General features: G+C 45.6%; 1 protein-coding gene across 1 annotated transcript; it reads right to left on the bottom strand.

Moving 5' to 3' along the window:
* Positions 1–1685: 1685 nt before the first annotated feature.
* Positions 1686–22171, bottom strand: C21H17orf67 (chromosome 21 C17orf67 homolog). The gene is made up of 4 exons (XM_033089436.1): positions 22014–22171; positions 21075–21175; positions 4104–4241; positions 1686–2132 (listed from the first exon to the last, which is right to left on the bottom strand). Exons 1-3 carry the CDS (start codon positions 22063–22065, stop codon positions 4125–4127), a joined length of 270 nt encoding a protein of 89 aa, XP_032945327.1. The 5' UTR covers positions 22066–22171; the 3' UTR covers positions 1686–2132; positions 4104–4124.
* Positions 22172–23590: the final 1419 nt, after the last annotated feature.

Here is a 23590-nt window from a genome sequence, read left to right as displayed (position 1 = left end):
AGCTCCAGGAAGCTCTAACCCAGTGGTTCTCAAAAGTCTCAAGTGCTTCAGAACAGCCTGGTGGGCTTCACTAAAACACAGATGACCGGGCCTCAACCCCAGCGTTTCTGATTTAGAAGGTCTAAGTGGAGCCTGAGCATTTGTACGTCCTGCGGGCCCCAGGGTGGGGGTGAGGGACACACTTTGTGAATAACTGCTCTCTGTTATCTATTAAACCATCTGAAAACTGAAACACACAAAAATCAAGTTGTCAATTTTAATTTAATTGTATTGGAAGGGGTCTGACACTCAACTGATAACCCCTCCCACCCCAGGTGACGGTGCAAGGTTGTCCCAGTAAAGACACATCCTGAGCCCTTAAGGACCTCAGTTGAACAAACCACTTAATTGAAGGCAGAAGGACTTCAGGTTTAGGGCACAGGTGCAGAGCTTTTGCTAGGGGGGCAGGGCAATGAGGAACTCCCTAGGTTCAAATCCCAGCTCTTCCACCCATGGTCGTGCAAACTTGAACAAACTGCCTGTGGTGGACAGATAATGTCCCCCACCACCCGGAGATACCCACATCCTAATCCCTGGAACCGATGTTATCTTACATGGCGATGGGAATTAAAGTTGCTAATCAACTAACTTTATGGTAGGGAGATGGTCCTGGGTTATCTGAATGGGCCCAGTGTTCATAAAAGTGGACGAGGGAGGCAGAAGAGACAGAATGACAAGACATGAGAAAGACTCAACCCGTTATTGCTGGCTTTGAAGATGGAGGAAGGGGGACATGAGCTGAGAATTCGGACAGCTTCTAGCAGCTGGAATAGGCAAGGAAACAGATTCACCCCTAGAGCTTCCAGAGGGAAATGCAGCCCTGCCAACACCCTGATTTTAGCCCAGTACAACGCATGTTAGATTTCGGACCTGCAGAGCGTAAGATAATAAATTTGTGTTGCTTTGAGCCACTAAATTTCTGGTAATTTGTTACAGCTGAGATAGAAAACTAATACACTATCTAAATTCTGTAAACCTCAGTTTCCTCATTTATAAAGTGAGAATAATGACCACAGCTACTACATAGAGTAGGTACAATGATTAAATTTGCTGTATGTAAAAATCCTAGTGCAGGGTTTGACACATAAAATAAATCTTGGAATCATTGTTGTTGAGAAGTTCAGTGACTTTCTCCTGGATAAGACCTCCTGGGCTTCCATGGGAAAGGCTCTCCTCATTGCCCAGGGTGTGTGAGCATTTCTCCTTACCTGTTTTGGAAGATGTCAGGTTCTCCTTAAGACCATCCAGCTCACTGCCCGTTGTCCTTCCAATTTCTGTTTTTGTGGGCCTTGGATAGTCCAGTCCCTGACACGGGCATTGTGGGCAGGCGAGGGGCCCGAGGATACAGGAGCTGCCACCCACTTTCCACAAGAAACACCTCCTTGGCTGGAAGACCAGGATGGGTACCTGGTATCAAGTTAAGGCTCTGTTTCCAGAGCTGACCTGGGGCAAATAATCTCTTTCCAAAAAATAAAACATAAAAAAGATGCCTCTTGTGAAAAATTGCTGGGTATTTGTATTTCCATCCAATCATTTATTCCAAGAACAATGTGTTTTCTGATGCTAGATTCACAAAGATAAACAATGGGGGGGGTGGAAATCTCTGCTCTCTTCTTGGAGAGAAAGGAAAAGAGACACCACAGAAAGCAGGTTTAACACCTGTGTTTATTAGAGCAGAAAAGGGGAGGGAAAAATAGGTGTCCCCAAACCTCTGCAGCCCTAAGTGGTACTGCACAATGCTGACCAGGACTTCCCGCAGTGCTTAGAGCAAGCAGCCTGCTTCCAAGCTCTGGAGGACCAGCTCCATCAGCTCCAGGCAAGAGTCTCATTCTGCCCATCCTTCCAAACTGGTAGGGAGGCTATTTGAAGGGGGCGGGGGGGTGTCTATACTTGAAGCTTTTGGTTTCAATGAGTTATGCAGGTTAGTAAAATGAAGCAGCATATGCATTTGCCACCAATCCCCAAGGCAACCTTTGCCATGGCCACAGTTCACAAGGTCTGAAGATATCCATTTCCGCAGCTGAAAAGTAAATGAAAGAAGGAGCCTCATCCTGTTTTGACATTATCCAGGTGGTTGATTATCAAGGTGCTTGCTGGAAAAGAATGAGAAAATAGTGTTAACGTGATAGTGATATTGTAAAGAAGGAAAGAGGAGGTGAGAAGGGGAAGAGGAAGAAGAGGAGACGGATGGCGGACCGGGGTAGGAAGCAGCCATCAAGCCGTCACTTCCTAAACACCTCCTATGATGTCCCACAGCAGCACTATTTTCCATGCATTGACGTATTTAAAGCTCAGAACCACCATATGAGGGAGAAACGCTTCCTATCCTCACTGTGATGAGGAAATTGAGAGAGACGCTGGGCAATTTTTCTCAGGTGGGATCACGATCTGAACGCTATCTGACTTCAAAGTCCAAGTGGAGGCCTCTCTCCACCCACTGTCTCCGTGTAAACGGGAGATGCCTGGCGTGAGGCCTCTGTGGAATCCTGTGTTTTGCAGGAGCCACGCCCACCCCCCACTGACCAGCCAGGCCTATCCGAGCCGAGGCAGAGGCCGCAGTTGCCCTGAGAGGGTGCTGCCATGGGGCTTGCTCAACCCCAGGAACTTTCCCCTTGCCTGGCCTGCACACTGGTAATAAGTGCCTCCATTCATGGAGTCATTTACTATGGGTCCGGCTCCATAGTTACCATTATTGTCTCAATTGACAGATGCAGAAATGGAAACTCAGAGATTAGGCGACGTGCCCAAGTCCACAGAGCAGGAACACAGCTGAACCTAAGCCTGCCAAGTTCCAGAGTCGGAGCTCCGAACTGCTCCACAGTTCTGTTCTCTGGAAGAAGCCAAGCGAGGGCTTCTAGGGCTGGAGGACAAAGGTCCCTGGTGCAGGGGCGGGACAAGCTCTGACCGAGAACAGGGCTCCAGAGGCTCGAAGGACCAGAACAGCCCACCCCCTACACCTCAAAAGCAGAACTTCTGTTCCACTCCCAGCAGATGCTCCTCTCACTATCTGGTAAAGCCCCTCCAACACACGCACACACACACACATGTGCAGGACCCAGCAATACCATCCATGTAAAAGTATGCAGGACTGGAGTGGCCAGAAGACTGACATACTAACCACTGCCTAGCATGAGTTAGTAGCTTAATCAGGCTCAGGTAGCGCCTCTATGAAACAGGATTAAAATGCACGCCCTGCAATGACACGGGGGCGTTAAGAGACTCAAAAGAGAGGATTTAGGTGATAGTTATAAACAGCAATACTCTCAAGACAGCTTTCCTTTCCGTGTTAACTCACAGTAGCACAAAATAAACAACAAAGATAAGATTTCTCTTAACCAAAGATGACAAACTGCCCAAAGATATCCTGTCCTGCTTCATCCATACAAATTACAGAGGGAGAAATGACATTCACTAGGCTTTGCCTCTGCAGGGATTTGCTACTTTGTCGAATAGGATTTGGAAAGGGGGAAGGAGATGGATGTAGACAGTCAGGAAAGAAGCAAAGAGCTTCAGGTAGGAGCAAGGTGCCATGGTGGATACGCAGGCATGCTGGGAACCCTGAGCAGTCCAGTTCCAGGGGACCGAAAGACCAAACCCAGAGCAAGAGGGCAGACAGGGTGAGCCTGGCGGATTCCCAGCATCGAAGACTATGGGAAGGCGGTACCACAGTGCTTACTCCTGGTGCCAGTAGTAATGACGGTGATAAATGTCACACTGGTCAAGCCCATGACTGCTGACCCCACCTCGAGACCCAAGACTAAACAAGCCACACTTCTCCAGATTTGTATTTCAGAATGACCTTTCCTGGATAGCAAAGAGAGTCACGCTCCTCCCCTATTTGGGATCTCTTGGTGAGTCAATAGAGGGCAGGCTCCCTTGCGTGTCCTCCAGGGCTTCTCTCAACCTGGCTGCCACCTGTCTCTCTTGCCTCGCTCTTCCCACCTCTCAACTCAAGCTAACTAGCTGGGTCCCCGAATACCACGTTCTCAAAGACCTCTGAGCATATGCACGTGTTGTCCACGGCCGCCTCCCTAACACAGAAGACCTTGGGAGAAGGAACGTACCAGAGGCTGGTCCCAAGCCCCTTACACGGGATGGACCAGGTTCCTGTCACAGTGGGGCTTGCAGTGAGGGTTCAGCCAGTGCTCCATGAACTGCTCCTCGGCGCGGTGCTCCAGGCGGAGCAGGTGGTTCATGTACTCCTGTCAAAACAAACCCACATAGAAGAGAGGCTTTTATCCACAGTGACAGCTGAGCTGCCAATGTGCGTGGTATGGCTGTGGTTCTGAGACAGGACGCCGCCAGACTGAGGGAGGAGAAACAGCCATGCCCAGGCCTCTCTTACAGACCAGACAGATCCACTCGATGGGCAAAGTCCAGATATCGGACAACCCTAAGTGCTGAGAGAGTACGTATCCATGGGAACTCGTATATACAGCTAATGGGATATAACCTGGAACAACCACTTTGAAAAACAATGGGTTGCCAGCAATCCGGAAATCCCACTCCTCATTTATACCCGAGAGCAGTGGTCCTCAAACTTTAACAGTCCTCAGAATCACCTGGGGAATTGTGAAAACACAGATTGCTGGGCCCCATCCCCAGAGTTTCTGATTCAGTAAGTCCGGAGTGGGGCTCCAGAATTTGCTTTTCTAACAAGTTCCCAGCCAATGCCAATGCTGTTAGTCATTTTGAGAACAGAGAAGCTCTTCTCTCAGGAGATGTGTGTAAGAATGTTCATAGCAGCAATCAATGTGTAGTCGAAAAACACTGGACACATGCGCATACCATTGACAGAAGGACGGAGAAATAAATTATGATAGGGTCACACCGTGGAACATTATGCAGCAATGAACATAAATGAACTACAGCTACATACAACAACATAGGTGAGTCTTAGAAATAGCATGCTGAGTAAAAGAGCAAGTCCAAGATGACATTTACAGTGTGGCACCATTTTTGTAAAGCTCAAAACGTGCATAACTAATAACATACTTGTTACGGCTGCACACATGTGCGATAAAATCATCTTTTTTGAAAGGCAAAGGGTAAATATAAGAAAATTGAAGTTTCTACACTATTTTCAAACAACATTAGACTTCAAAACAAAACAAAACAAAAACTGTCACTCAGGACAGAGGAGCATTTTGTAAAAACAGAATGGCATTTCCTCAAAATGTTAAATACAGAGTTACAATAAGAGCCAGCAATTGTATGTCCAAAAGAAAATGTATGCCCACACAAAAAATTGAACGCAGATGTTCATGGCAGCATTATTCATCGTAGCCAAAAAGTAGAAATGTCCCAAATGCCCATCGATGGATGAATGGGTAAATAAAATGTGGTATGTCCATACAATGGAATACTATTTGACCATAAAAAAAGAATGAAGTACTGATACAAGCCATAACATGAATGAACCTTGAAAACATTACGCTAAGTGAAAGCCAGTCACAAAGAACTACATATTGTATGATTCCACGTCTGTGAAATACAGCCGGCCCCATGTTGACAAGTTCACAACAGAAAGCAGTTGGCTGTCCTTTGCTGCCCGTCTCTCGGGTCAGCATCTCCACCAGCTCAGGAACCCCAGCCGGAACACAGACCATCATCCCTCACCCTCAAACTCAACATAAGACTGAGAATCAGGATTCGAGTCTACCTCCTGACTAGTTCTCAAATGCATTGCTTCCACGTGCCACATTTGTAGGTTGGGTCTTCATCGCTGCCCACCCAAGCTATCACACCTCCTCACCCCTCCATCCATCCCTCTGCCTCCCATTTCTCCCTTCCACGCTCTGCCTCCCACACCATCTAGGCGCCACCCTGACCAAGTGATCTGTCCACAATGCTGCTCCCCTCAGGCCTTCACCGGCATGCCTGCCTGAGAGGAAACAGAAGGTGACAACTAAGTCTGCCCCTTGAGTTTGGTCTGTGGCTCTGGAAAATGTCACTGTAACCAGCAGGTGAGGGCAGTTCCTTGTAGGATCTGCCACCTTACCCAACTCTTCATAACAGCAGAGAGAAGCGCCACGCTCCTGCCCTGGTCCACGGTTGTCACTGACAGCCCTTGTTGATCTCTGAGCTTCTGGAGAACCACAAACTCTCCCTCAGATGGTTCACCTGAAGGGTCTTTAACGAAAGGGCTATTCACAGCCATGGGAACAGGGTTAAGGGAACCACCACAGAACATTCCAGCACCCAGGACTAGCAATAAAGGGAAGCTGTGGCCATGCTTAGACCTGCAAGGCCCAGAGGGAAGGGGCTGCATGGTCATGGAGGGGCAGGGCCTCCGCAGAACAGGGAGGAAGTGGGGCACAAATACCCCACCCTCTCTCTCCTCTTTCCCTCCACCTCCTGCAGATCCCATACAGAAGCCAGCCAGTCAGAGAACCCAGTGATGTGGGCCACAAGGTGTGAGCCTCCTGAGCTGGGCAGAGCAGGGTGGAGGACGGTTGGGAGACGGAGTGGAGAAAACCAGGAGCCATCCCGGGATGATGAGTCACAAGGAGCGTGCTGGTGCCAAAAGAAGGGGGCAGAGAGCACAAATAACAGATGGTACTGATGTTTGTTGCAGAGGAGCTGGTGGCCACTGAATATACTGATCCAGCAGGGGGTGGGGGACCCTTTGTTTCCCCACATGCGGCGGTCGTCTCTCCCCTCTTCTCTCAGCTTGCTCATGCTCTGTGCCTCATCAACAGGAGGGTCACTTCCAGGCTCAGGGTGGGCCTTCTCTTCCCAACAAGACTTAGTCTTCAACAAAACCCGTTCAGGCTGAGTTTTCTGTGTATTGTGTCTCATTGCATTATCTCATAGAAACCACGTGAAATAGAACAGGTCTTCGTTGACACAGAAAAATGATAAATTAACAGGTTGCTTTTGAAATACGAGTGAAGTGTTGTTAATACTTCCCTTGCCTTGGTTACAAAAGTCTCTTCCTTTCCTCCATCCCTTGTCTCTCTGTCCTCTGGTGCAAACAGTGAAGTGGCCCGTGGGCACTGAGGAGACGACCGGCAACAACAGTTCACCACATATCGGATCACGGCCCCACGTGGCTGGTGAAGCCAGGAGCTTCAGCACACTGCTAGGCCCCCTCCTCTTCCTCATCTCCCACTCCCACTGTCCAAGGAACCCCTAAACCCCAGGGATGCTCCTGGACTCCTCCCACTAGCATTGCCTCTACCCCATCTCAGGCCCCAGCCCTCCTGTGAGATTCCTGCCACTTCCTCTGGAGGCTTCTCCCTGCCTCTCCTCTTACCTCTTTCCTCCATTCCACCCACAGCCAGGGTGGGTGTTTTTGCTTTTGTGTTTGTTTTGGTTTTTTTTTTTTGCTTATTTGTTTGGTTTTCTTTTTAATAGACTTCATTGTGTAGAGCAGTTTTAGGTCCACAGCAAAATTGAGCAGAAACTACAGAGATTACTCACATGCCCCCTTGTCCCCATCCACACGCACAGCCTTCGCCACTGTTAATGTCACCCGCCGGAGTGGTGCATATCTACAATCAGTGAACACACTGACACACCATCGCCCAAAGTCCAGAGTTTACGTTGGTTAGAGTTCACTCTTGGTGTTGTACCTTCTATGGGATTGGACAAATGTATAATGACGTATCTACCATTATAACATCATCTAGTGTCAGACGTATATTCACTGCCCAAAAATCCCCTGTGCTCTGCCGATTCATACCTCCTCCCTTCTAACCCCTGGGATCCACTGATCTTTTTGCTGTCTCCATGTTTTCATCTTTTCCAGAATGTTATATCATTGGGATCAGACAGTATGCGGCCTTTTCAGATTGGCTGCGTCACTTAGTAACACGCTTCGTCATTTTCCATGGCTTAATAGCTCATTTATTTTTAATAATAATCCATTGTTTGGATGGACCGCAGTTTATTTCTCTGTTCTCCTACTGAAGGCCATCTTGGTGGCTTCCAAGTTTTAGCAGTTATAACAAAGCTGATACAGCCATCCATGTGTGGGTTTTTGTGTGGACTTAAAAGTTTTCGACTCATTTGGGTAAATACCAAGGAAAGCAACTGGTGGACTGCATGGTAAGAGTGTTTAGTTTCGTAAGAAAATGTCCAACTGTCTTTGAAAGTGACATTTTGCATTCCCGCTAGTAGTGAATAAGCGCTCCTGTTGCTCCACACCCCCACCAGTATTTGAGCTGTGAGTGTTCTGGATTTGGGGCCTTGCAATAGGCATGGGGTGGTTTGTCACTGCTGTCTTAATTTGCAGTTCCCTAATGACATATGATGTGGAGCCTCCTTTCACACACTTATTTGCCACCTGCACATCTTCTCTGGTGAGGTGTCTATGTTCAGGTCTTTTGCCAGGGTGGGTTTTTAAAATATTAAAAATGAAAAAGGCTTTATTGGCTTTATGGTTGTTACAATAGTGATACATATTACCATTTTGAAATTACGTAAAAATAAAGAAGAAAGTGGAAAAATCCCTCTTGCTTTTTTGTCTTGGCAGGATACTGTTGCGAAGTGATGTTTTTGTTTTGTTTTGTTTTGTTTTGTTTTGTTTTTTCAATCAACCCATGTTTCTTCCTCACTTGAAATACTTGACTGGCTCCCACTGGGCTCAGGAGAAAGTTCTAATTCCTTAATGTGGTTTGTGGGACTCTCCACGATCCGGCCTCACTGTGGGGACAGAGCCCCAAAAAGCAGTTTCCAGGCTCTCGGCCTCACATAGAAAGGTGCTGGCTCAGGTAGTAAATGGCCATCGACTGTGATCAAATGGCCATCAGCTGTGGCTAGTTGGCCGTCAGCTGTAACCAGTGAGCCATTGGGCACTAATATAACTGCCGTGGCTAGGCTAGCAGAAAAATGGGAGCTAGCAAGAAGATGGTGGCTGAGTCTGCAAGCGGCACAGTGAGGGTTGAGAATTGTGTGGCTCCTGCTTCCTGTGTCTCCAACCCAGCCGCCAGCGAGAGTATAGTGGTGTGACTCCCCTACCTGTGGCTCCGTGGGTGTTCCTTTTTGGCCTCACCATGTCCTGCGTTCTTATGTGGGGAGCGGGAGCAGAGACCCCACCCGCCACCCCGCACGACACTCACCCATCTCCTGAGCCTCTTCTCTCACCATCAACCCACTCGAGCTTTGCACTCCATTCCTCCCTGAAGAGGCCGTGCTTGCTCTTCTATCTGCCTGGAACTCCCCTGTGCCTTCTCTTTTTCCTCTCTCACTCCTACCTGACTTTTCAGGCCTCGGCTTAGATGTTGCTTTCTCCAGGAAGCCTTCTCAGATGCCCTGTGACCCCAGAGCTCCCTGGACTTCCCCCAGCATAGCCCTGGTCACTCTGTCTGGCAGTGACTGCTCCCTGAGAGTAGGGACTTAACTGGCCTGCGTTATATAGCTCACTGGAGATGCCACGGGGTCAGCTCCGTGTTAGCATGTGAACTTGATGTTTTCTCTGCAAAAGAGAGTAGATGGAGATAAGAATGCATTATAACTTGGAGGATGTACGTTGTTGATGTTGCCCTGAAAGAAGTCTGGGTACTGTAATTATGGGATGCGAACCATTGCAAAGTATGCATGAAACAGATCTATATAAACACATTTAGGTAACCCAAAGCAGCAGGCCATTAACCAGAGAAGTGGTCTTTCACTTTGGAAGAGAGTAGTCATATTGCTAATATTTGTACAAGATTAAATTATTTCGGTGTGTATAGATATCATAAAATTCCTAAACCATAGAAGCCCTCCTATGGCATCGATAAAGCTTTAATAAAGAGTCAATTTTAAAACTTTAAGTTTTTAAGTTTCTAGAAACTCCTCTAGGAAGTCTGCATCCTACATTAAGTATATTTTTTAAATATTCTTAAAGACTGTGCAAAGGAATAAATTATGAAGGGTCCAAAGTTCCTGAATTTTTTTCCTTTCCCCCAGGACCCATGCAGTTTGAATTTGTTTTGTTTATCATCAAAATGTACCCTGTGTCCTAGCAGGGCATATCTGGGGCAGCCACGGTCGGGGTGGATGGTGAAAAGTTTCCTCATGGGACTCAACAGCGGTTCCGGTGGGGGGGGGGGGGCTTGCTGGACATGCGTGTGAGTTGGGGCTGAATCTTGCTCTGTCCAGCCCTCCCTAGGGAGTGGCCAGAAGAATAGTAATTGGGAGGAACAAGAAGGCAACGTAAAATTTTGTTAATAAGACTTCCCAGCATGTAGCTTTACTTATTCAGCTGTTCCGTGTAAGCAGCACGCTGAAGGTACCTATGTTGCCTGCTTGTTGGGCGATGTGGTGGACAGGCTAAGAGGTTTGGTCAGGGTCTGCATCAGAGTCTGGGTCCAATCCAGACCCTGCCAATATTGCGTTACTCCAGCCTCAATTTGTCTATCTGCAAAATGGGGGTGACACTAACACTTAGTTCATTGGGTTGCTAGGATTAAATGAAATGATACAAATAAAATTCTGTACCAGATACGTAGTCCCCATTTGCTCCTCTAAACCCATTGTCTCCCCTCCTTTACCTGGCCCTGTGCAGGGAGAGGACGACCTAGAGGAAGTGCAACCACAGACTCCCTTGTCCGGAGGTTTGACATAGCAGGCACCAGCAGGAGGCTAGAGGGTGGGAGAGAGGCCAGGGTATTTACTTCCCTGGTGTCTCCCCAAGGAGTCTCAGCAGGTTGGCTGCCTCTCTCTCCTGAAGACCGCAGCTCCTAGAGCCCTGCCCTCTCCGTTTCTGAGAGCTACAGCATTCCCTTACCCCTTCATGACTTGGGGCTGTTAGCCCTGGATTCTTTATCTTCTCTTGTTGCTCTCCTCACTTGGTTCTGGTTACTGTTAGATAAGAAAGACCTGGGTATGCCCTGAGGTTGTGCATCAAGCGTCTCTCCCAGGAACCGGTCTACAGAAAACTTGCAATAAAGGCCTGCTGAACGAACGACTAAAGCAGAGGGCCTCAAAGTGTGGTCTGTGCTCCCTTGGGGGTCCACAAGGTCATCATATGTTTAGAGTAATATTAACACACTATTTGCCTTCTCACGTGTGCATTGGTGGATACAACTTTAGGGAGAGTCACGTAGTAGTAATTCCTTAGCAGTCACTACATCCTTCACCATCACTCACAGTTTAAAATAGATAAATAAAGATAAAGTGTTCTTCAAATGCAGTTTTACTGAACAACACCCCCGGGAAGCAGTAGAAAGTGGCGCAGAGGGTAGCGTGCAAGCAGCCCTTTGGCTGTGTGGCCAAATACCAGGTTTTCTTGAGGGAAAGAAAGGACTTGGGTGACTGTTGGTGTCAAGGATTGAACTAGCCATGTTTTATGTGCTTTTCTGGCAGACATCTTCTCAAAAATGGACGAAGTGAGCCTGTCTCTTCAAGGAAAACAACTGCCAGTACTTGTCACAAAATGATAAAATCTGAGCTTCCAATTAGAATTCTAGAAAAGTTGTATTTACTCCCAGGAACCTGACAGCTTTCTGATACTTAAAGACTTTCTGATGACATCGGTGGTGATACGAACGAATGTCACTGCTGATATACAGCATTTATACACCGTTTGTAATTACATGCTTGTTTACATTCTTACTCATTTAACCCCTGTCCCACTCAGCCTATAGCCAACTGCCTTTTTGATGGTGGTGACCAAAGTGTACTTAGTATGTGGCTTACTGCTTGACACAGAGTAGGACCTCAGTAAAACTCACCAGAGAAATACACAAAAGAGTGAATGAATAAATGAACTGACTGTTTCTTTCTCTGTAATCTTACCAAATCCGGCCTGGAAGGTTCCTCAACACCTGTGTCAATCTGCTCATTATAATGTCCATATATATTTCATACTCCTAAATAGCAGCTGAAATTATTATTGAAGAAAAACAACCAACACACACACACAGGCACAGAGAGAGAGAGAGAGAGAGAGAGAGAGAGAGAGAGAGAGAGAGAGAGAAAGAGAGAAATGAGCACTGGTTTCCATGACATTTCACTATTTATTGAAAATGTTAGGAAAATGAATATGCCACAAAGGCCTACAAGCAATCATTAGTCAAAGATGAAAAGCCAAACTGCAAATCGGCTGAAAACCACAAATTCAACAATTGTGTTGGCTGAGTTAGAATTGACCGAGCATTAATGATAATCTCAAATGTTCCTGGATCGAGAAAGAAGGGCTAGATGGAAAATAAATTTTAATTTTTTTAGATTCCTGTCTTCAAGGGGGAACAAAATTACAGCAAAACAAAAACCACTATCTGCGTTCCATGTCCAGTGCCAATGATAATGATTTAAGTAAATAATTTCTCAGTAATTAGAGTGGAAATTGGCACTGGAGTGGTTTGATAATGAAATGAAATATCCACCAGAACCTGATCTAAGCTGAGAATCATAAAGTGGCCAATTAATCTATCAAAGAGGGAACTTTTTCTAAGAAGGCAAAAATCCGTCCTGTGACATATGCGTGGAATTAAAGGTCCATCAACATGTGGATGAATTATTTTGCTCATTAGTAAAAGCAAGATAATCACACAGGCAGAAGAGTGGCTCTGAACTTAACTACACTGGGACACTTGAAGGCTTAGCCCTAAAAGAAGGCAGATCAGTGATGTGCACAATTTATATCTTAGTCACTCCCAACTGGTCTTTGAGATCATGGGGAACAAAAGGGTAATGGAGTTACTACATGTGTTTGTCAAGAGGCTACACATGAAAGCATATTTTGCAAAGACTACTGACAATAAAGTTAACATGATTTATGCTTGCCCAACAAGAACATTCCTTAAAGGAAGACGGGGCCAAAATGGAAAGCATATTCCCAGGGCACACAAGCGCTTACGAATACAATCACAAAAGACATAATTTTAGCTCGTTCGTCATCTTTTTAAAGAATTTCCATGCTTCGCCCCAGCAGTTGGCAAACAATTTCTTTCCTAAAATTTGAGACGATTAAGAGAAATTTAATGAATTTAAGGGAGGCAATAGAAAAGATTTCTTTGGGATAAAAAAAAACAAAACTCCAGGTTCTATAGTAGAGGTAGTTCCTATAAAATGTCTCCCCTGGAGACAAAGCAAAGAAAGGAATGGAAAGAAGTATAATGAGCATTTAGTAAGTGTCAAATACTGTGTTTGGTGCTGGGGACCCAGAAGTGAAACAAACAGTCCAATTGCCCAAGCCGTATAGAGAGTAGCCTAGTAGGAGAGACAGATTTTTAAAAAGTCAAAAATAGCAAGCTTCTGCTGTGAGGGCTATGCCAAGGGATTCTCTAATTCATGGTGGGAGGGCAGGGGCATCAGCATGGCCTCTCAAAAAAGGCATCATTTAAGATGAATCTCTACAAATAAATAACAGTTAACCAGGTAAACAAGACCAGAAGAAACAACAAGTTACAAAGGCAGGTGCTATAAGAGAAGAACTTCAAACACACCATCATTCCAGGCAGCTTGCTTCTTCTCATAGGTTTCTCATGCCAACGCGTGGTGCCCAAGTGTCCATACAGACACCTATAAGTTATTCTTGATCCCTAGTCCTCTTTCACTGCATCCACACTTCTGCCCCAGAAACGGCCCAACTTGTCTCCAATTTAGAAGGACCACAATCATTATCCCATCAGATCTTTACCTTAAAACTCCTACTGGAACACTCTCTTGGAAGACAAGAACATGCACTGTTTTTTTTAAAAACCCTTTTGGAAAGCACTTGGATGATATACTGAAAGCTTTTAAAAAATTCATGTCCTTGGATCAGTAATTTATTTCCTGGGACTATGTCCTTAGCAAATAATTAAAAACATTAAAAGCACTTTAGAACAAAAATGTTCAGAGTGTTGTTTATAACAGAAAAATAGTGGAAACAATCAACTATCTAACAAAAGAGGCTGATTCAGTATCATTATTGTATAAAAAGTTTATAATAATATGAGGACGTGTGTATGTTATAATATTAAGAGAAAGAGTAGGATACAAAATGGTAGATAGAGTACGATCACACTTTTAAAAAAATATACACAAATGACTAGACAGAAATACATCAAAAATAGCAATGCCGTCTTTGAGGAGAGGGAATAGGATCGCACCTGATTTTCTTTGCTGCTTTTGAGTCTTTCTTAGTTTCTAATTTTTTTGTAATAAAAGTGAACGGTTTAAATTTTCATCTGTAATTCCACAAGCAATACAGGAACATAGTACTGTTGTTTAAAATTCAAACGTCAAATATAAAGTTCCCTACATCACCACTTGTAATCACTGTCTCCTTGATGAGATCACAGTTAACAGTCAACTGATCGTATTTCTATTTCTAAACACGTACACCCATACATTAGGTTGGTGCAAAAGTAATTGCGGTTTTGCAATTATTTTTAACCTTTTAAACCGCAATTACTTTTGCACCAAACTAATAGATGTACTTATTAAATATATAGTATTGTTTTGTGTGTAAGCACTAGGAGGGCGGGGTCAATTAAGGGGAAATAGAGAAAGTGACATTGAGAATGAAGAGGAGGGTACCAGGCAGAAATAATGGAGAAAGGTATTGCAGTCAAGGGGAATCATTTGTGAAAATATGCTGAGACCAGAGAGCTGACAGCCTAGTTAAAAAATAAAGTGAAGTTCTGGGGAGTTGGAGCCTAAATTGCCTTGGAAGAATGGCAGGAAACGGGACAGACTGGTGACTTATGGCTGCTTTATCTCCCAGGCCAACCTACTTGGTTGGCCTGTATTCTATGAGTAGTGAGGAGCCATAAAGGTTTTTATTTTGTTATATTTTAAGAAGTATTTATTACGCTACCACTCTTTAAAAATCAAGAAGAATGAGAGCTAAGGTTATGACTAAATGTCAGGCACTATGCTGAGCAACTTGTATGCATTCTCTCACAAAAAGCCTATCAGGTGAGTTTACATTATCATGCATGCCCCGTTTTCTCGATGAGAAAACCGAGACTTGGAGAGTTTAAGAGACTTGGCCAACGTGTGATAGCCAGTAAAGTGCTGAGCTGGGATTCAGACCTGGCCACGTGCTGCCCCATTCTTAGCCACTCTCCTGTGTTGTGTTTGTGAAAATTATACCTGTGCTTATTAAAAATAAAAAAATAAGTGTACTGCGGAATAGTGTCCCCCCAAAAGTCATGTTTGCCTAGAATCTGTGAATGTGACCTTATTTGGAAATCGGGTCTTTGCAGAGGTAACCAAGTTAAGATGAGGTCAGGCTGGATTACGGTGGGCCTTAATCCAATGTCTGGCGTCCTTAGAAGAAGGAAATGTGGACACAGGGACACACAAGGAGGAAGGCCGTGTAAAGACAGATGCAAAGATTGCAGTAATGCAGCCACAAGCCAAGAAAGGGCAAAGATTGCCAGTAACCACCAGAAGCTAGGAGACAAGCACGGAACAGATTCTTCCTCGGAGCCCCCAGAAAGAACCAACCTTGCCAAACTCCTTGATTTCGAACCTCTAGCCTCCCAAATCGTAAAAGAATCAATTTCCGTTGTTTCAAGCCATCCAGCTGGTGGTACTTTGTTATGGCAGCCCCAGGAAACGAACACCCTGAGTAACAGCGAAAAGTATGCAGATGAAAGTATAAATTCACCCCGAATCTCATCATTGAGAAAATATCGTCATTATTGTTCGGCAACAGGTCTCCGTACACGTACAGGGAAAGAGGAGTGATAAGGTGAGTTTTCTTTTAAAACTTGGTTTCTTTCTATTTCGAAAGTTTTGTATACAAAGTGTGATGATGTCAAGTACTGGCAAGAGTCTAGGAAACCGAGTGTTCTCTTACCTCCTACTGGGCGGACTTGGTACACTCAGTTTGGCAATTTGGCAGTACCCATTTCAGCTGGAAGGGCATGCGCCCTCTGACACAGCAGTTCCTTTTCTTATCATCAAATCCAGTAAAGCACACATATGTATAAGGCTCTTCATTCCAGTGGAAATAACGGAAATGGACACCGTTCCAGGAAGGGCTAAATAAACAAGTGGTGATACGTCTTAGTCTGTCGGTGCTGCTGTAACAAAACACCACTGACCGGGAGGCTTACAAACAACAGAAATGAATTTCTCACCGCTCTGGAAGCTGGAAGTCCGAGATCAGGGTGCCAACCTGGTCAGGTGAGGGCCCTCTTTCAGGACGCAGGCTTCTCATTGTGTCCTCAGGTGGCACATGGGGTATGGGATCTCCCTGGAGCCTCTTTTATAAGGGGACTAATCGCACTCAGGAAGGCTCCGCCTTCCTGACCTAATCACCTCCCAAAGGCCCCACCTCCTCATACCATCATCTTTGGGAGTTAGGATTTCAATATATGAATTGCATGGGGCGGGGGGACACAAACATGCAAATCATAGCATAATACACTTATACTCTGCCTCAGTTCAAAATGAGCTGCAATGAGACATATTGTTGAGCAAAAAAAAAAAGCAAGTTGCGAATAAACATGACCCTGCTTTCCACACAGCCTGAAGTTCATCAGTGAAGGGACAGGTAAGCCGGACATGTTCAAGATGGAGCGGGATGAGATGCAAGTAGAGACCAACACGGCGGCAGAGGGAACAGCCAGACCTCTAGGGCCTCGTAGGCTGCTGCAGGACTATGGATTTTAGAGTCAGACAGGAAGTCACTGGAAGTTTTTAAGCAGGGGAGGGACAGCATCTGGTTTAGGTTTTAAGAACTGACTCTTGCTGCTGTGTTGAGAACAGATACGGAGAGATGCAGAGAGGAAGCAGGAGATGGGGTAAGACAGTGCTGCTCAGTCTACCCTAGGGACTCCGGAGGTGGCAGTGGACAGCGAGAAGTGGTCAGATCCTGGATTTGGAGCCCACGCAACTAGGAGGAGGTGGCACCACTTATCTCGATATGAAAGGCAAGGGCAGGAAGCTGGTGTAAGGGCGCAATCGGGACTTCCACGAGGGGCTGTTAGGCCTGAACTGCCTATTAAATGTTCCCGTGCAAACGGTCAAGTGGACAGTCTCGTACAGGAATCTGGAACTCATGGGGAGAGGTCAGGCGGGAGGCAGGAGTGTGAGGCCATCGGCACCGAGGTGACATTTAAACTCTCGGGACTAGACGGGGCGGGAGGCAGAGTCTTGGGATGCTTCGACACACAGAGCGCTGCCAGAGGCTAAGAATCTAACAGAGGAGAAGGAACAGCACAAACCACGAAGCAGGAGGAGAAGCTGGGGGCGAGGTGTCCTGGGACACTGGAATTCAGAGGAGCAGAGTGCCCACAGGACAGAAGAGAGGCCAAGTGCATCAAAACAAAGCAGCCGTGGGCTGGTTCCTGGTCCCCAGGACGCCAGCAACAGAGGCTCTGAAGCACGTCTGCTGTTCTCTAGGACAGTGCTTCTTAAATGTAAATGTGCGCCCAGATCACAGGGAACCTGTGAAAGTGCAGTGTGCCTTCAGTGGGTGTGGGGAGGAGCCAGAGGCTCTGGGAAACCCGAGGCTGGTCTGGGACCACATCTCAAGGAGCAAGAGTTGAGACCCAAACCTTGAAAATCAACATAAGCACAGTCATGACTGGGGGCATGAAATGGTCAGGGAAAGCTCAGAATATTTTTTCCACCTTCTTTCCTCTAAACACCAATGCAGTCCTTCTTTCCACATGGCCCTGTCGTCGTCAATTTCTCCCCAGGCAATTTTTTTTCCCTCCATTAGGTTCTTGAGGCTTCATGATACCCAGAAGATCTCGATGAGGTCTTTAGGAACCAACGCAGTGAGTCTTAAAGTAACACCTCAAGTCGATCCAGCTAAAGTCTAGATGTCCCCAGATGGGATGTCCCAGAACAAAAGCCTTCTGGGAATGGTTAAGCCATTCCTGTGACATCTACAATGCTACTCCTCCAAATCTTTGAAGATTTGGAGACCATGTTTCTCCTGAATTCGTTCTCATAAGGTTGTTTCTCCACCACTGCAGCTTCCAGATTCGAGCTATTACCTTCTTCTTTTGTCAACCACCTTCACTCATTCAACACATGCCATCTCTTATTCCTCCAAAGAACCACTAACATAGGGTGGCTGTGTATAGCAGACTTTTTTTTTAAGGTTTGAGGGTTGCAGAGGGTAATAACAGCACAGAGCAGAAAACAACTTCAAACTCAATGTCAGGCATTGCCATAAAATAAGTATATCAGCTACTTCCTACCATAGGTTATTTCTCAGAGGTGTGCCCTCTAAGCCCTAGGCCCCCACCTACCCCTCTCTCTCCCTTTCTGACCCCTCTTCACATCTGACCATCACTGAACCTTTCTTCCTCTTCACCCCCAGCTGCTTCCATAAATTCAAACCCCCTCCTGCTTTCTTCCCTGGGGCATATATCCCTCTTGGTCTCTCTCTCACCATCCACACTGGGGCCTTACTGTCCTCCACCAAGGATGCCAGCAAGGTGCTCACACCCCTCTGGGTGAGAGCCGACCCTCCCCAAATGCAGGGCACACCAGTGATCCCCAATGGCATTCTGTCCTTCTCACTACACAATCAGAAAAGGACACTTGTTGCAGTGAATCAGCAAAACGCATGCGGTCAAAACAGTCCAGTCTGGAACCTGTTTCCAAAAAGCCTATAATTCCAGAGAAGCCCACATCTGCCAATATTTAAGCCAAGTGTCAAAATGATAAACACTGCTTTAATAGATCTTCCTGGAGAGAGGCTACTGCAAATCTTCACACTTGTTTTCCTTTTGAATTCTTAATACCTCCCCAAAGCACCATTTGTTCACCCTCACCGGTGACCTCTCCCTTCTCTAAAACAGTTTTCTTTTGCACAGTCCCTCAGAGAGGAGAAGCAAAATAAAATAATCCAACCAGTCATCTCTGCGTAATTTCGAGTCAGTGGTGAGCACACGAGTCTCTGGGCTCAGCTCCCAAGGGCACACGCAGTCCCCAGAGATCACTACCTAATGCTTATTTGTCCCAGCCCTCCCGTCTGTCTCCTGGGTACCATGGCAAGGAGGTGCAATAACGTGTCCAAAAATGTCATTTCCCATTTCCCATGTGTAAGGGGCTGCGCAGGCCAGCATTTCAGAGGCTGGGTCCTGAGCCTGTAAATGGCTCCTATACACCAGCTCTAATCACGTCCCTGCCCTGCTTAAAGTCCTTTGACAGCTCCCGCTGAGCACAGAATGAAAGTCAGTTCCCCCATGACAGCCAGGGCCTTCCGACCTGGCTCTGAGAGAACTTTCTGTGGCCATCGCCCGTCATTCCATATAGCTCAGATACTTGAGTCAAGGTCAAAAGTGGCACAGCTACATGGGCTGACGTTCTCCAGCACAGGGTCCAAGGTGTCTGAAGTCTAAGGTCTTTTGATTCGTGGGGAACCACACCTTCCTGCTTTACCAGTGGGAGCCCCCAGGGACCCTCGCACCAGCCATCCTGCCCCCACTCATGCCCACCGCCCTCCTAACCCTCTTTCCCCATACTTGAGACCGTACTCCGTCTTGGTTTCCCCCATATCTCCCCAAATTTCTTCTCAGCCTCATCAGGTTCCTCTCCTCTGTTCACCTCTAAGTGCTCGTGTCCCAGATGTCAATCTGGGGCCTGTTGTCTTCTAACTGCACCTCGTACCATCTGTCTAAAGCCCCAGTCTGCACTCCCCCATTTGAAAAACTCTTTCGATTGTGCGCTACTGAACACAAGACAAAGTTGAATGTACTCCAGTCCTTCTTGATCTTGTGCCTGCCCACCTCCCAGACGCCTTCCACCCTGTGCTTCGATATTCTGAGCCACCTCTCATTTCTTCTACCAAAGAAAACAAAGCCATGTCCACCCTTAACAGCCTGAAGTCCCTGATTCTTTTCTAAACCACTTTGTACAATAGCCACGTGCCGAGTTCTCTGTCTGCCGCCAACGCTGCGCAGAGAAACCCAGGCAATCTCTGCAGCGTCTGCACATCACCCAGTCCCAAATACATAGCACTCAACAAGTAGTCGCCGTGTGCCAAGTACTGTGTTAAGTGCCTGACTATGAAGTCCTTCATATTATCCTCATAAAGTAGTTCTTTTACATTATTATTTATCATCATAATATAATAATGGAAGTAATGGTATTTATTGTTACCCCCATTTTATAGTTGAGGGTCCTGAGGTACAGAAATGTAAGGAAACTTCCCCAAGGTTACACAGTTACAAAAGGGGGAGATTCAAACCCAGACAGTCAGCATGCTTCATCACCGTGCGATACTGCATCTGAGTAAGAATATTTTAAATGAATGAACCAAATTATCTACGGGACCCTGGAGCGAGTGAAGGTAAGCGCCGCTACAGGTCCTTCTGGACCTGGACGTGAAGACGCATGAAATGAGGACGAGCCTGGAGCCCGGCTGCAGTGGGCGGGTGGGACACCAGCCTACACACAGACACGGCTTCCCAGACATGCTAACTTTGCCTGGGTCACTGCGACTTACCTTCTCCTGGGCAGGGCACAAATCACAGGAATGTCAGCACTTCCACCACGACCGGGGAAGACAAGCCAGGCCCAAACTGACCCGGGGCCAGCATGGCAGGGTCTAGTGACACCCACCTCGAGTCACAAAATGAAGGCAGGGGAGGGGTCCTAGTTCAGAAAGGCTGGGCAGGTGGACACCTCGAACCTACAGAGCAGAGCTAAGGCCAAAGACCAAAATCAGAGAACCAGGTGAGGACAGAACCCCACAGGCAGCTGGAGCAAAGATTCTGCCTGCCCAGAAAGAGGGTCATCATTGGCTAAGGACACTGGTCCAGCCTACCCAGCGCCCAAGAGAAGGAGAAGAGGCGTTGGCACCAGCTACAGGGCACAGCTCCCAAGCAACCCATTCAGGGGTGACACCTTCTCAGGGCACCCTTCTCAGAATCCTGGGACTCACCATGGGCCCCACTGGTTACATTTTAAATACCATGTGCACAGTAGGTGAGTGGAGTTGCCCCCCCCACACTCCCCACCTCCCTAGGGGGAGAAGAGCCACAGGTGAAAGGTTGAGGTCACCTTACACCTGAGTCTCTAACAGAACCTCCATCCAACAGCCCAAGCTGGGCCGGGACCAGCATCCAGTTTGGTTTTATAACGAAGGACCATTCGAGTGATCACACTTTCCCTTCAAATAGCCGGAGCACAACACTCACCCGCATGGGCTCATCAGGGAACCCGGGTTTGCTTGGGCTGTCCTGGCGCCGGGATCTCAGGAGCTGTTTGGCCTGCTTTTCAGTCAGAATTGGGGAGGCCCCTGAAAAAGTCAGGACGCGGCCTTAGGGACTCTTGGGGGCACACGAGTTCACAGAGCAAGGCAAACGATTAGCAAGTTCAATTTCAGTCAAAACACAAAAGTTCTTTCACAGGGACCTGTCCCAAGGGACATGGCATTCCAGAGGGCTCAGAAAGGAATACTAAATTGTTTCTAATATGGTTACCTCAGAGCCAATGCCGCACAACAAATATATTTACCTATTGCAATGGCCCATTTCTTTATAAGTGGGTGTTAATTTAATACGTTTTTTCAAACATATTTTCTTCAGTTTTCTGGTCAATGTGTTTCTCATCACTTAGGTTTGTTTTGGTGGGATTTTTTTTAATCCCCAATACGCTAAATCAAATTAAAGTTGTTATTGGAAGATGCCGGGTAAAGAGATTGTGTTAAACTTGATCATCACACATGGTCCCTCAAAGAAGATATTATGATAATAAAAGTATATTGTTTTGATAATCACATATGAACTCTAAAATAAATCATCAAATAAAAGTCTATCGAATTTTAGTGATCTCATATGAATTCTAAAAGGAGGTACAGCTGAACATTGATTGGCATTTTTGAGAATTAGTGTTCAAATACATTTAAAGATTAAAAAACAAAAGTTTATCCATAACAATAGTGATTCTGGGAGCCGGCTCTAAGAGAAATAAAGCATGGAATTATTGTACATTATACATTTACATATACTTTTACAAATAGTATACATCTTATTTGAAATGAAAAAAATAACCCAGAAACATAAAATAGACTTATTTCAGTTTATCACGTCAGCATAGAAATACGAGTAGGCTGTGTTTTTGGAGTTAATGCTCACCTGAGAAGAAAGTCAAGGTAAGAAAGAATACAAGCAGAAGTAATTTCTTCATCCTGCCTTGGTTCCTCTCTCCGCCTGTTGCAGAATGAATTTCACCCCAGTGAGCCAGCCTATTTGAAGGAAGCCACCTCTGGCCCAAAGCTTGTTTATGCTTTGACTAACAGCGCTTACGGTATTATGCTAAGTACATCTGACTCTGAGTTTTTAGTATGACCACGAAAATAGTTTCCTCTGAATTCCTATGAACGTCCATCCTGAGGCAGGAAGTTATCCCTTTCTAATATGACTTTCAGAGCTTGAATTTGAGAAAGCAGCATGTGATATTCATTTCACTTAAACATATATATATATGAGTACATCATCTAGTCATTTATGAGTTTTCATCTATAGCTTCAGCGTATGTGCCTACTCTTTCACTGAGAAATAATCTTGTATTTGCATATTTTATGACATTTTCCCAAAGCCCATTCACCAGTCTAATTTGACCTTCCCAATAATTTCAGAGGCAGACAGGGAAATTAGCAAGGGGCATAATAAGAATGAAAACATTTTTTTTCACCTAACTTTGGAGCCAGAAAATCCAGGATCTGCATCCTGGCTTCACCTCTTTCTAGCAATGTAATTGTCAGTAAATCACTTCCCCTTTCTGAGCCTCGGTTTCCTCTCCTGTGTAAAGGAGATGACAGTACCTACCTTGTGGAGTGCGACTGGGATGAGTAATAAGGTATGAACTGCATGTCAGCTAGCACTAGTCCCCATGATGCATCTCCGTTTTCCAAATAAGGAAGTGAGGTTCAGACAAGTGAGATATGTCCAAGTTCACACATTACGGACGCTACAGTGGAGCCAAATTCTTCTGTTTTTAAAGCCTAGTGCTCTTCCCACGGGCCCCAAAAGGGCCTCGTGCAATACACTGTCAGACTACGAACAGTCTTACCCCACGCTTCAGTCATTTTCACAAAAACAAATAAAACCCCAGTAAGGTGAAGCCCTTTAAAATTCAAATCATGTATCAATATCACATCAAGATATTAAATATGTATTATAAAAATATGTCTGGGAAGTATGTGGCATTTATTTGGGATAAAATTCTCGATTCAGAGAAATGATCTAATGTTTCTGTGGTTACTTTGCCAGCTCAAAAGAAAACAATACCCTATCTGTAGTTGTCTGAATTTATGCTAATGTTGTGTAACTGATATTAAACCTCAATGTTCTGCCCACTCTGTTGGTATAAAGATAGTCTGGACAGATTGTAAACAAGAAAAAATATCATGCATTGTTAACAAAGTTGCCTAGTATGTTAATTTGCCCAAAATTAGATGTTTGATTTTATGTATTCTGTCACTGTTAATATCCTTCTGTTTTCCTATAGTTTTCCTATAGTCCCTCCTATAATTTTCAATAACTTAGTAATTTTAGGAGCACTATTTTAGGGACATACATTTGTCACATTAAACATCTTGTGCATTGTTTTTTTATGTGCATTGTCAACTTGTTCATTTCTTTTGTTCTTTGTGGTTGGATCAAACATAACTGTATCGTTTTGTTATATCAAATAAACATCTTCTGTGAAT

This window comes from Rhinolophus ferrumequinum, chromosome 21 (genome assembly GCF_004115265.2).
Source record: "Rhinolophus ferrumequinum isolate MPI-CBG mRhiFer1 chromosome 21, mRhiFer1_v1.p, whole genome shotgun sequence".
Lineage (NCBI taxonomy): Eukaryota > Metazoa > Chordata > Mammalia > Chiroptera > Rhinolophidae > Rhinolophus > Rhinolophus ferrumequinum.
Note: the sequence above shows the minus strand (reverse complement) of the source record. Positions and strands in the feature narration are given on the sequence as shown.

Bases quoted from the DNA above. Each gene is read 5' to 3' on its own strand.
- C21H17orf67 (XM_033089436.1), bottom strand. From the start codon at position 22,065: ATGAAGAAATTACTTCTGCTTGTATTCTTTCTTACCTTGACTTTCTTC. The intron at 21,176-22,013 runs GTGAGCATTAAC...TGACTTTTTCAG, and splicing joins TACCTTGACTTTCTTCTCAG to GGGCCTCCCCAATTCTGACT. The intron at 4,242-21,074 runs GTGAGTGTTGTG...TTGTTTTGACAG, and splicing joins TCCCTGATGAGCCCATGCGG to GAGTACATGAACCACCTGCT.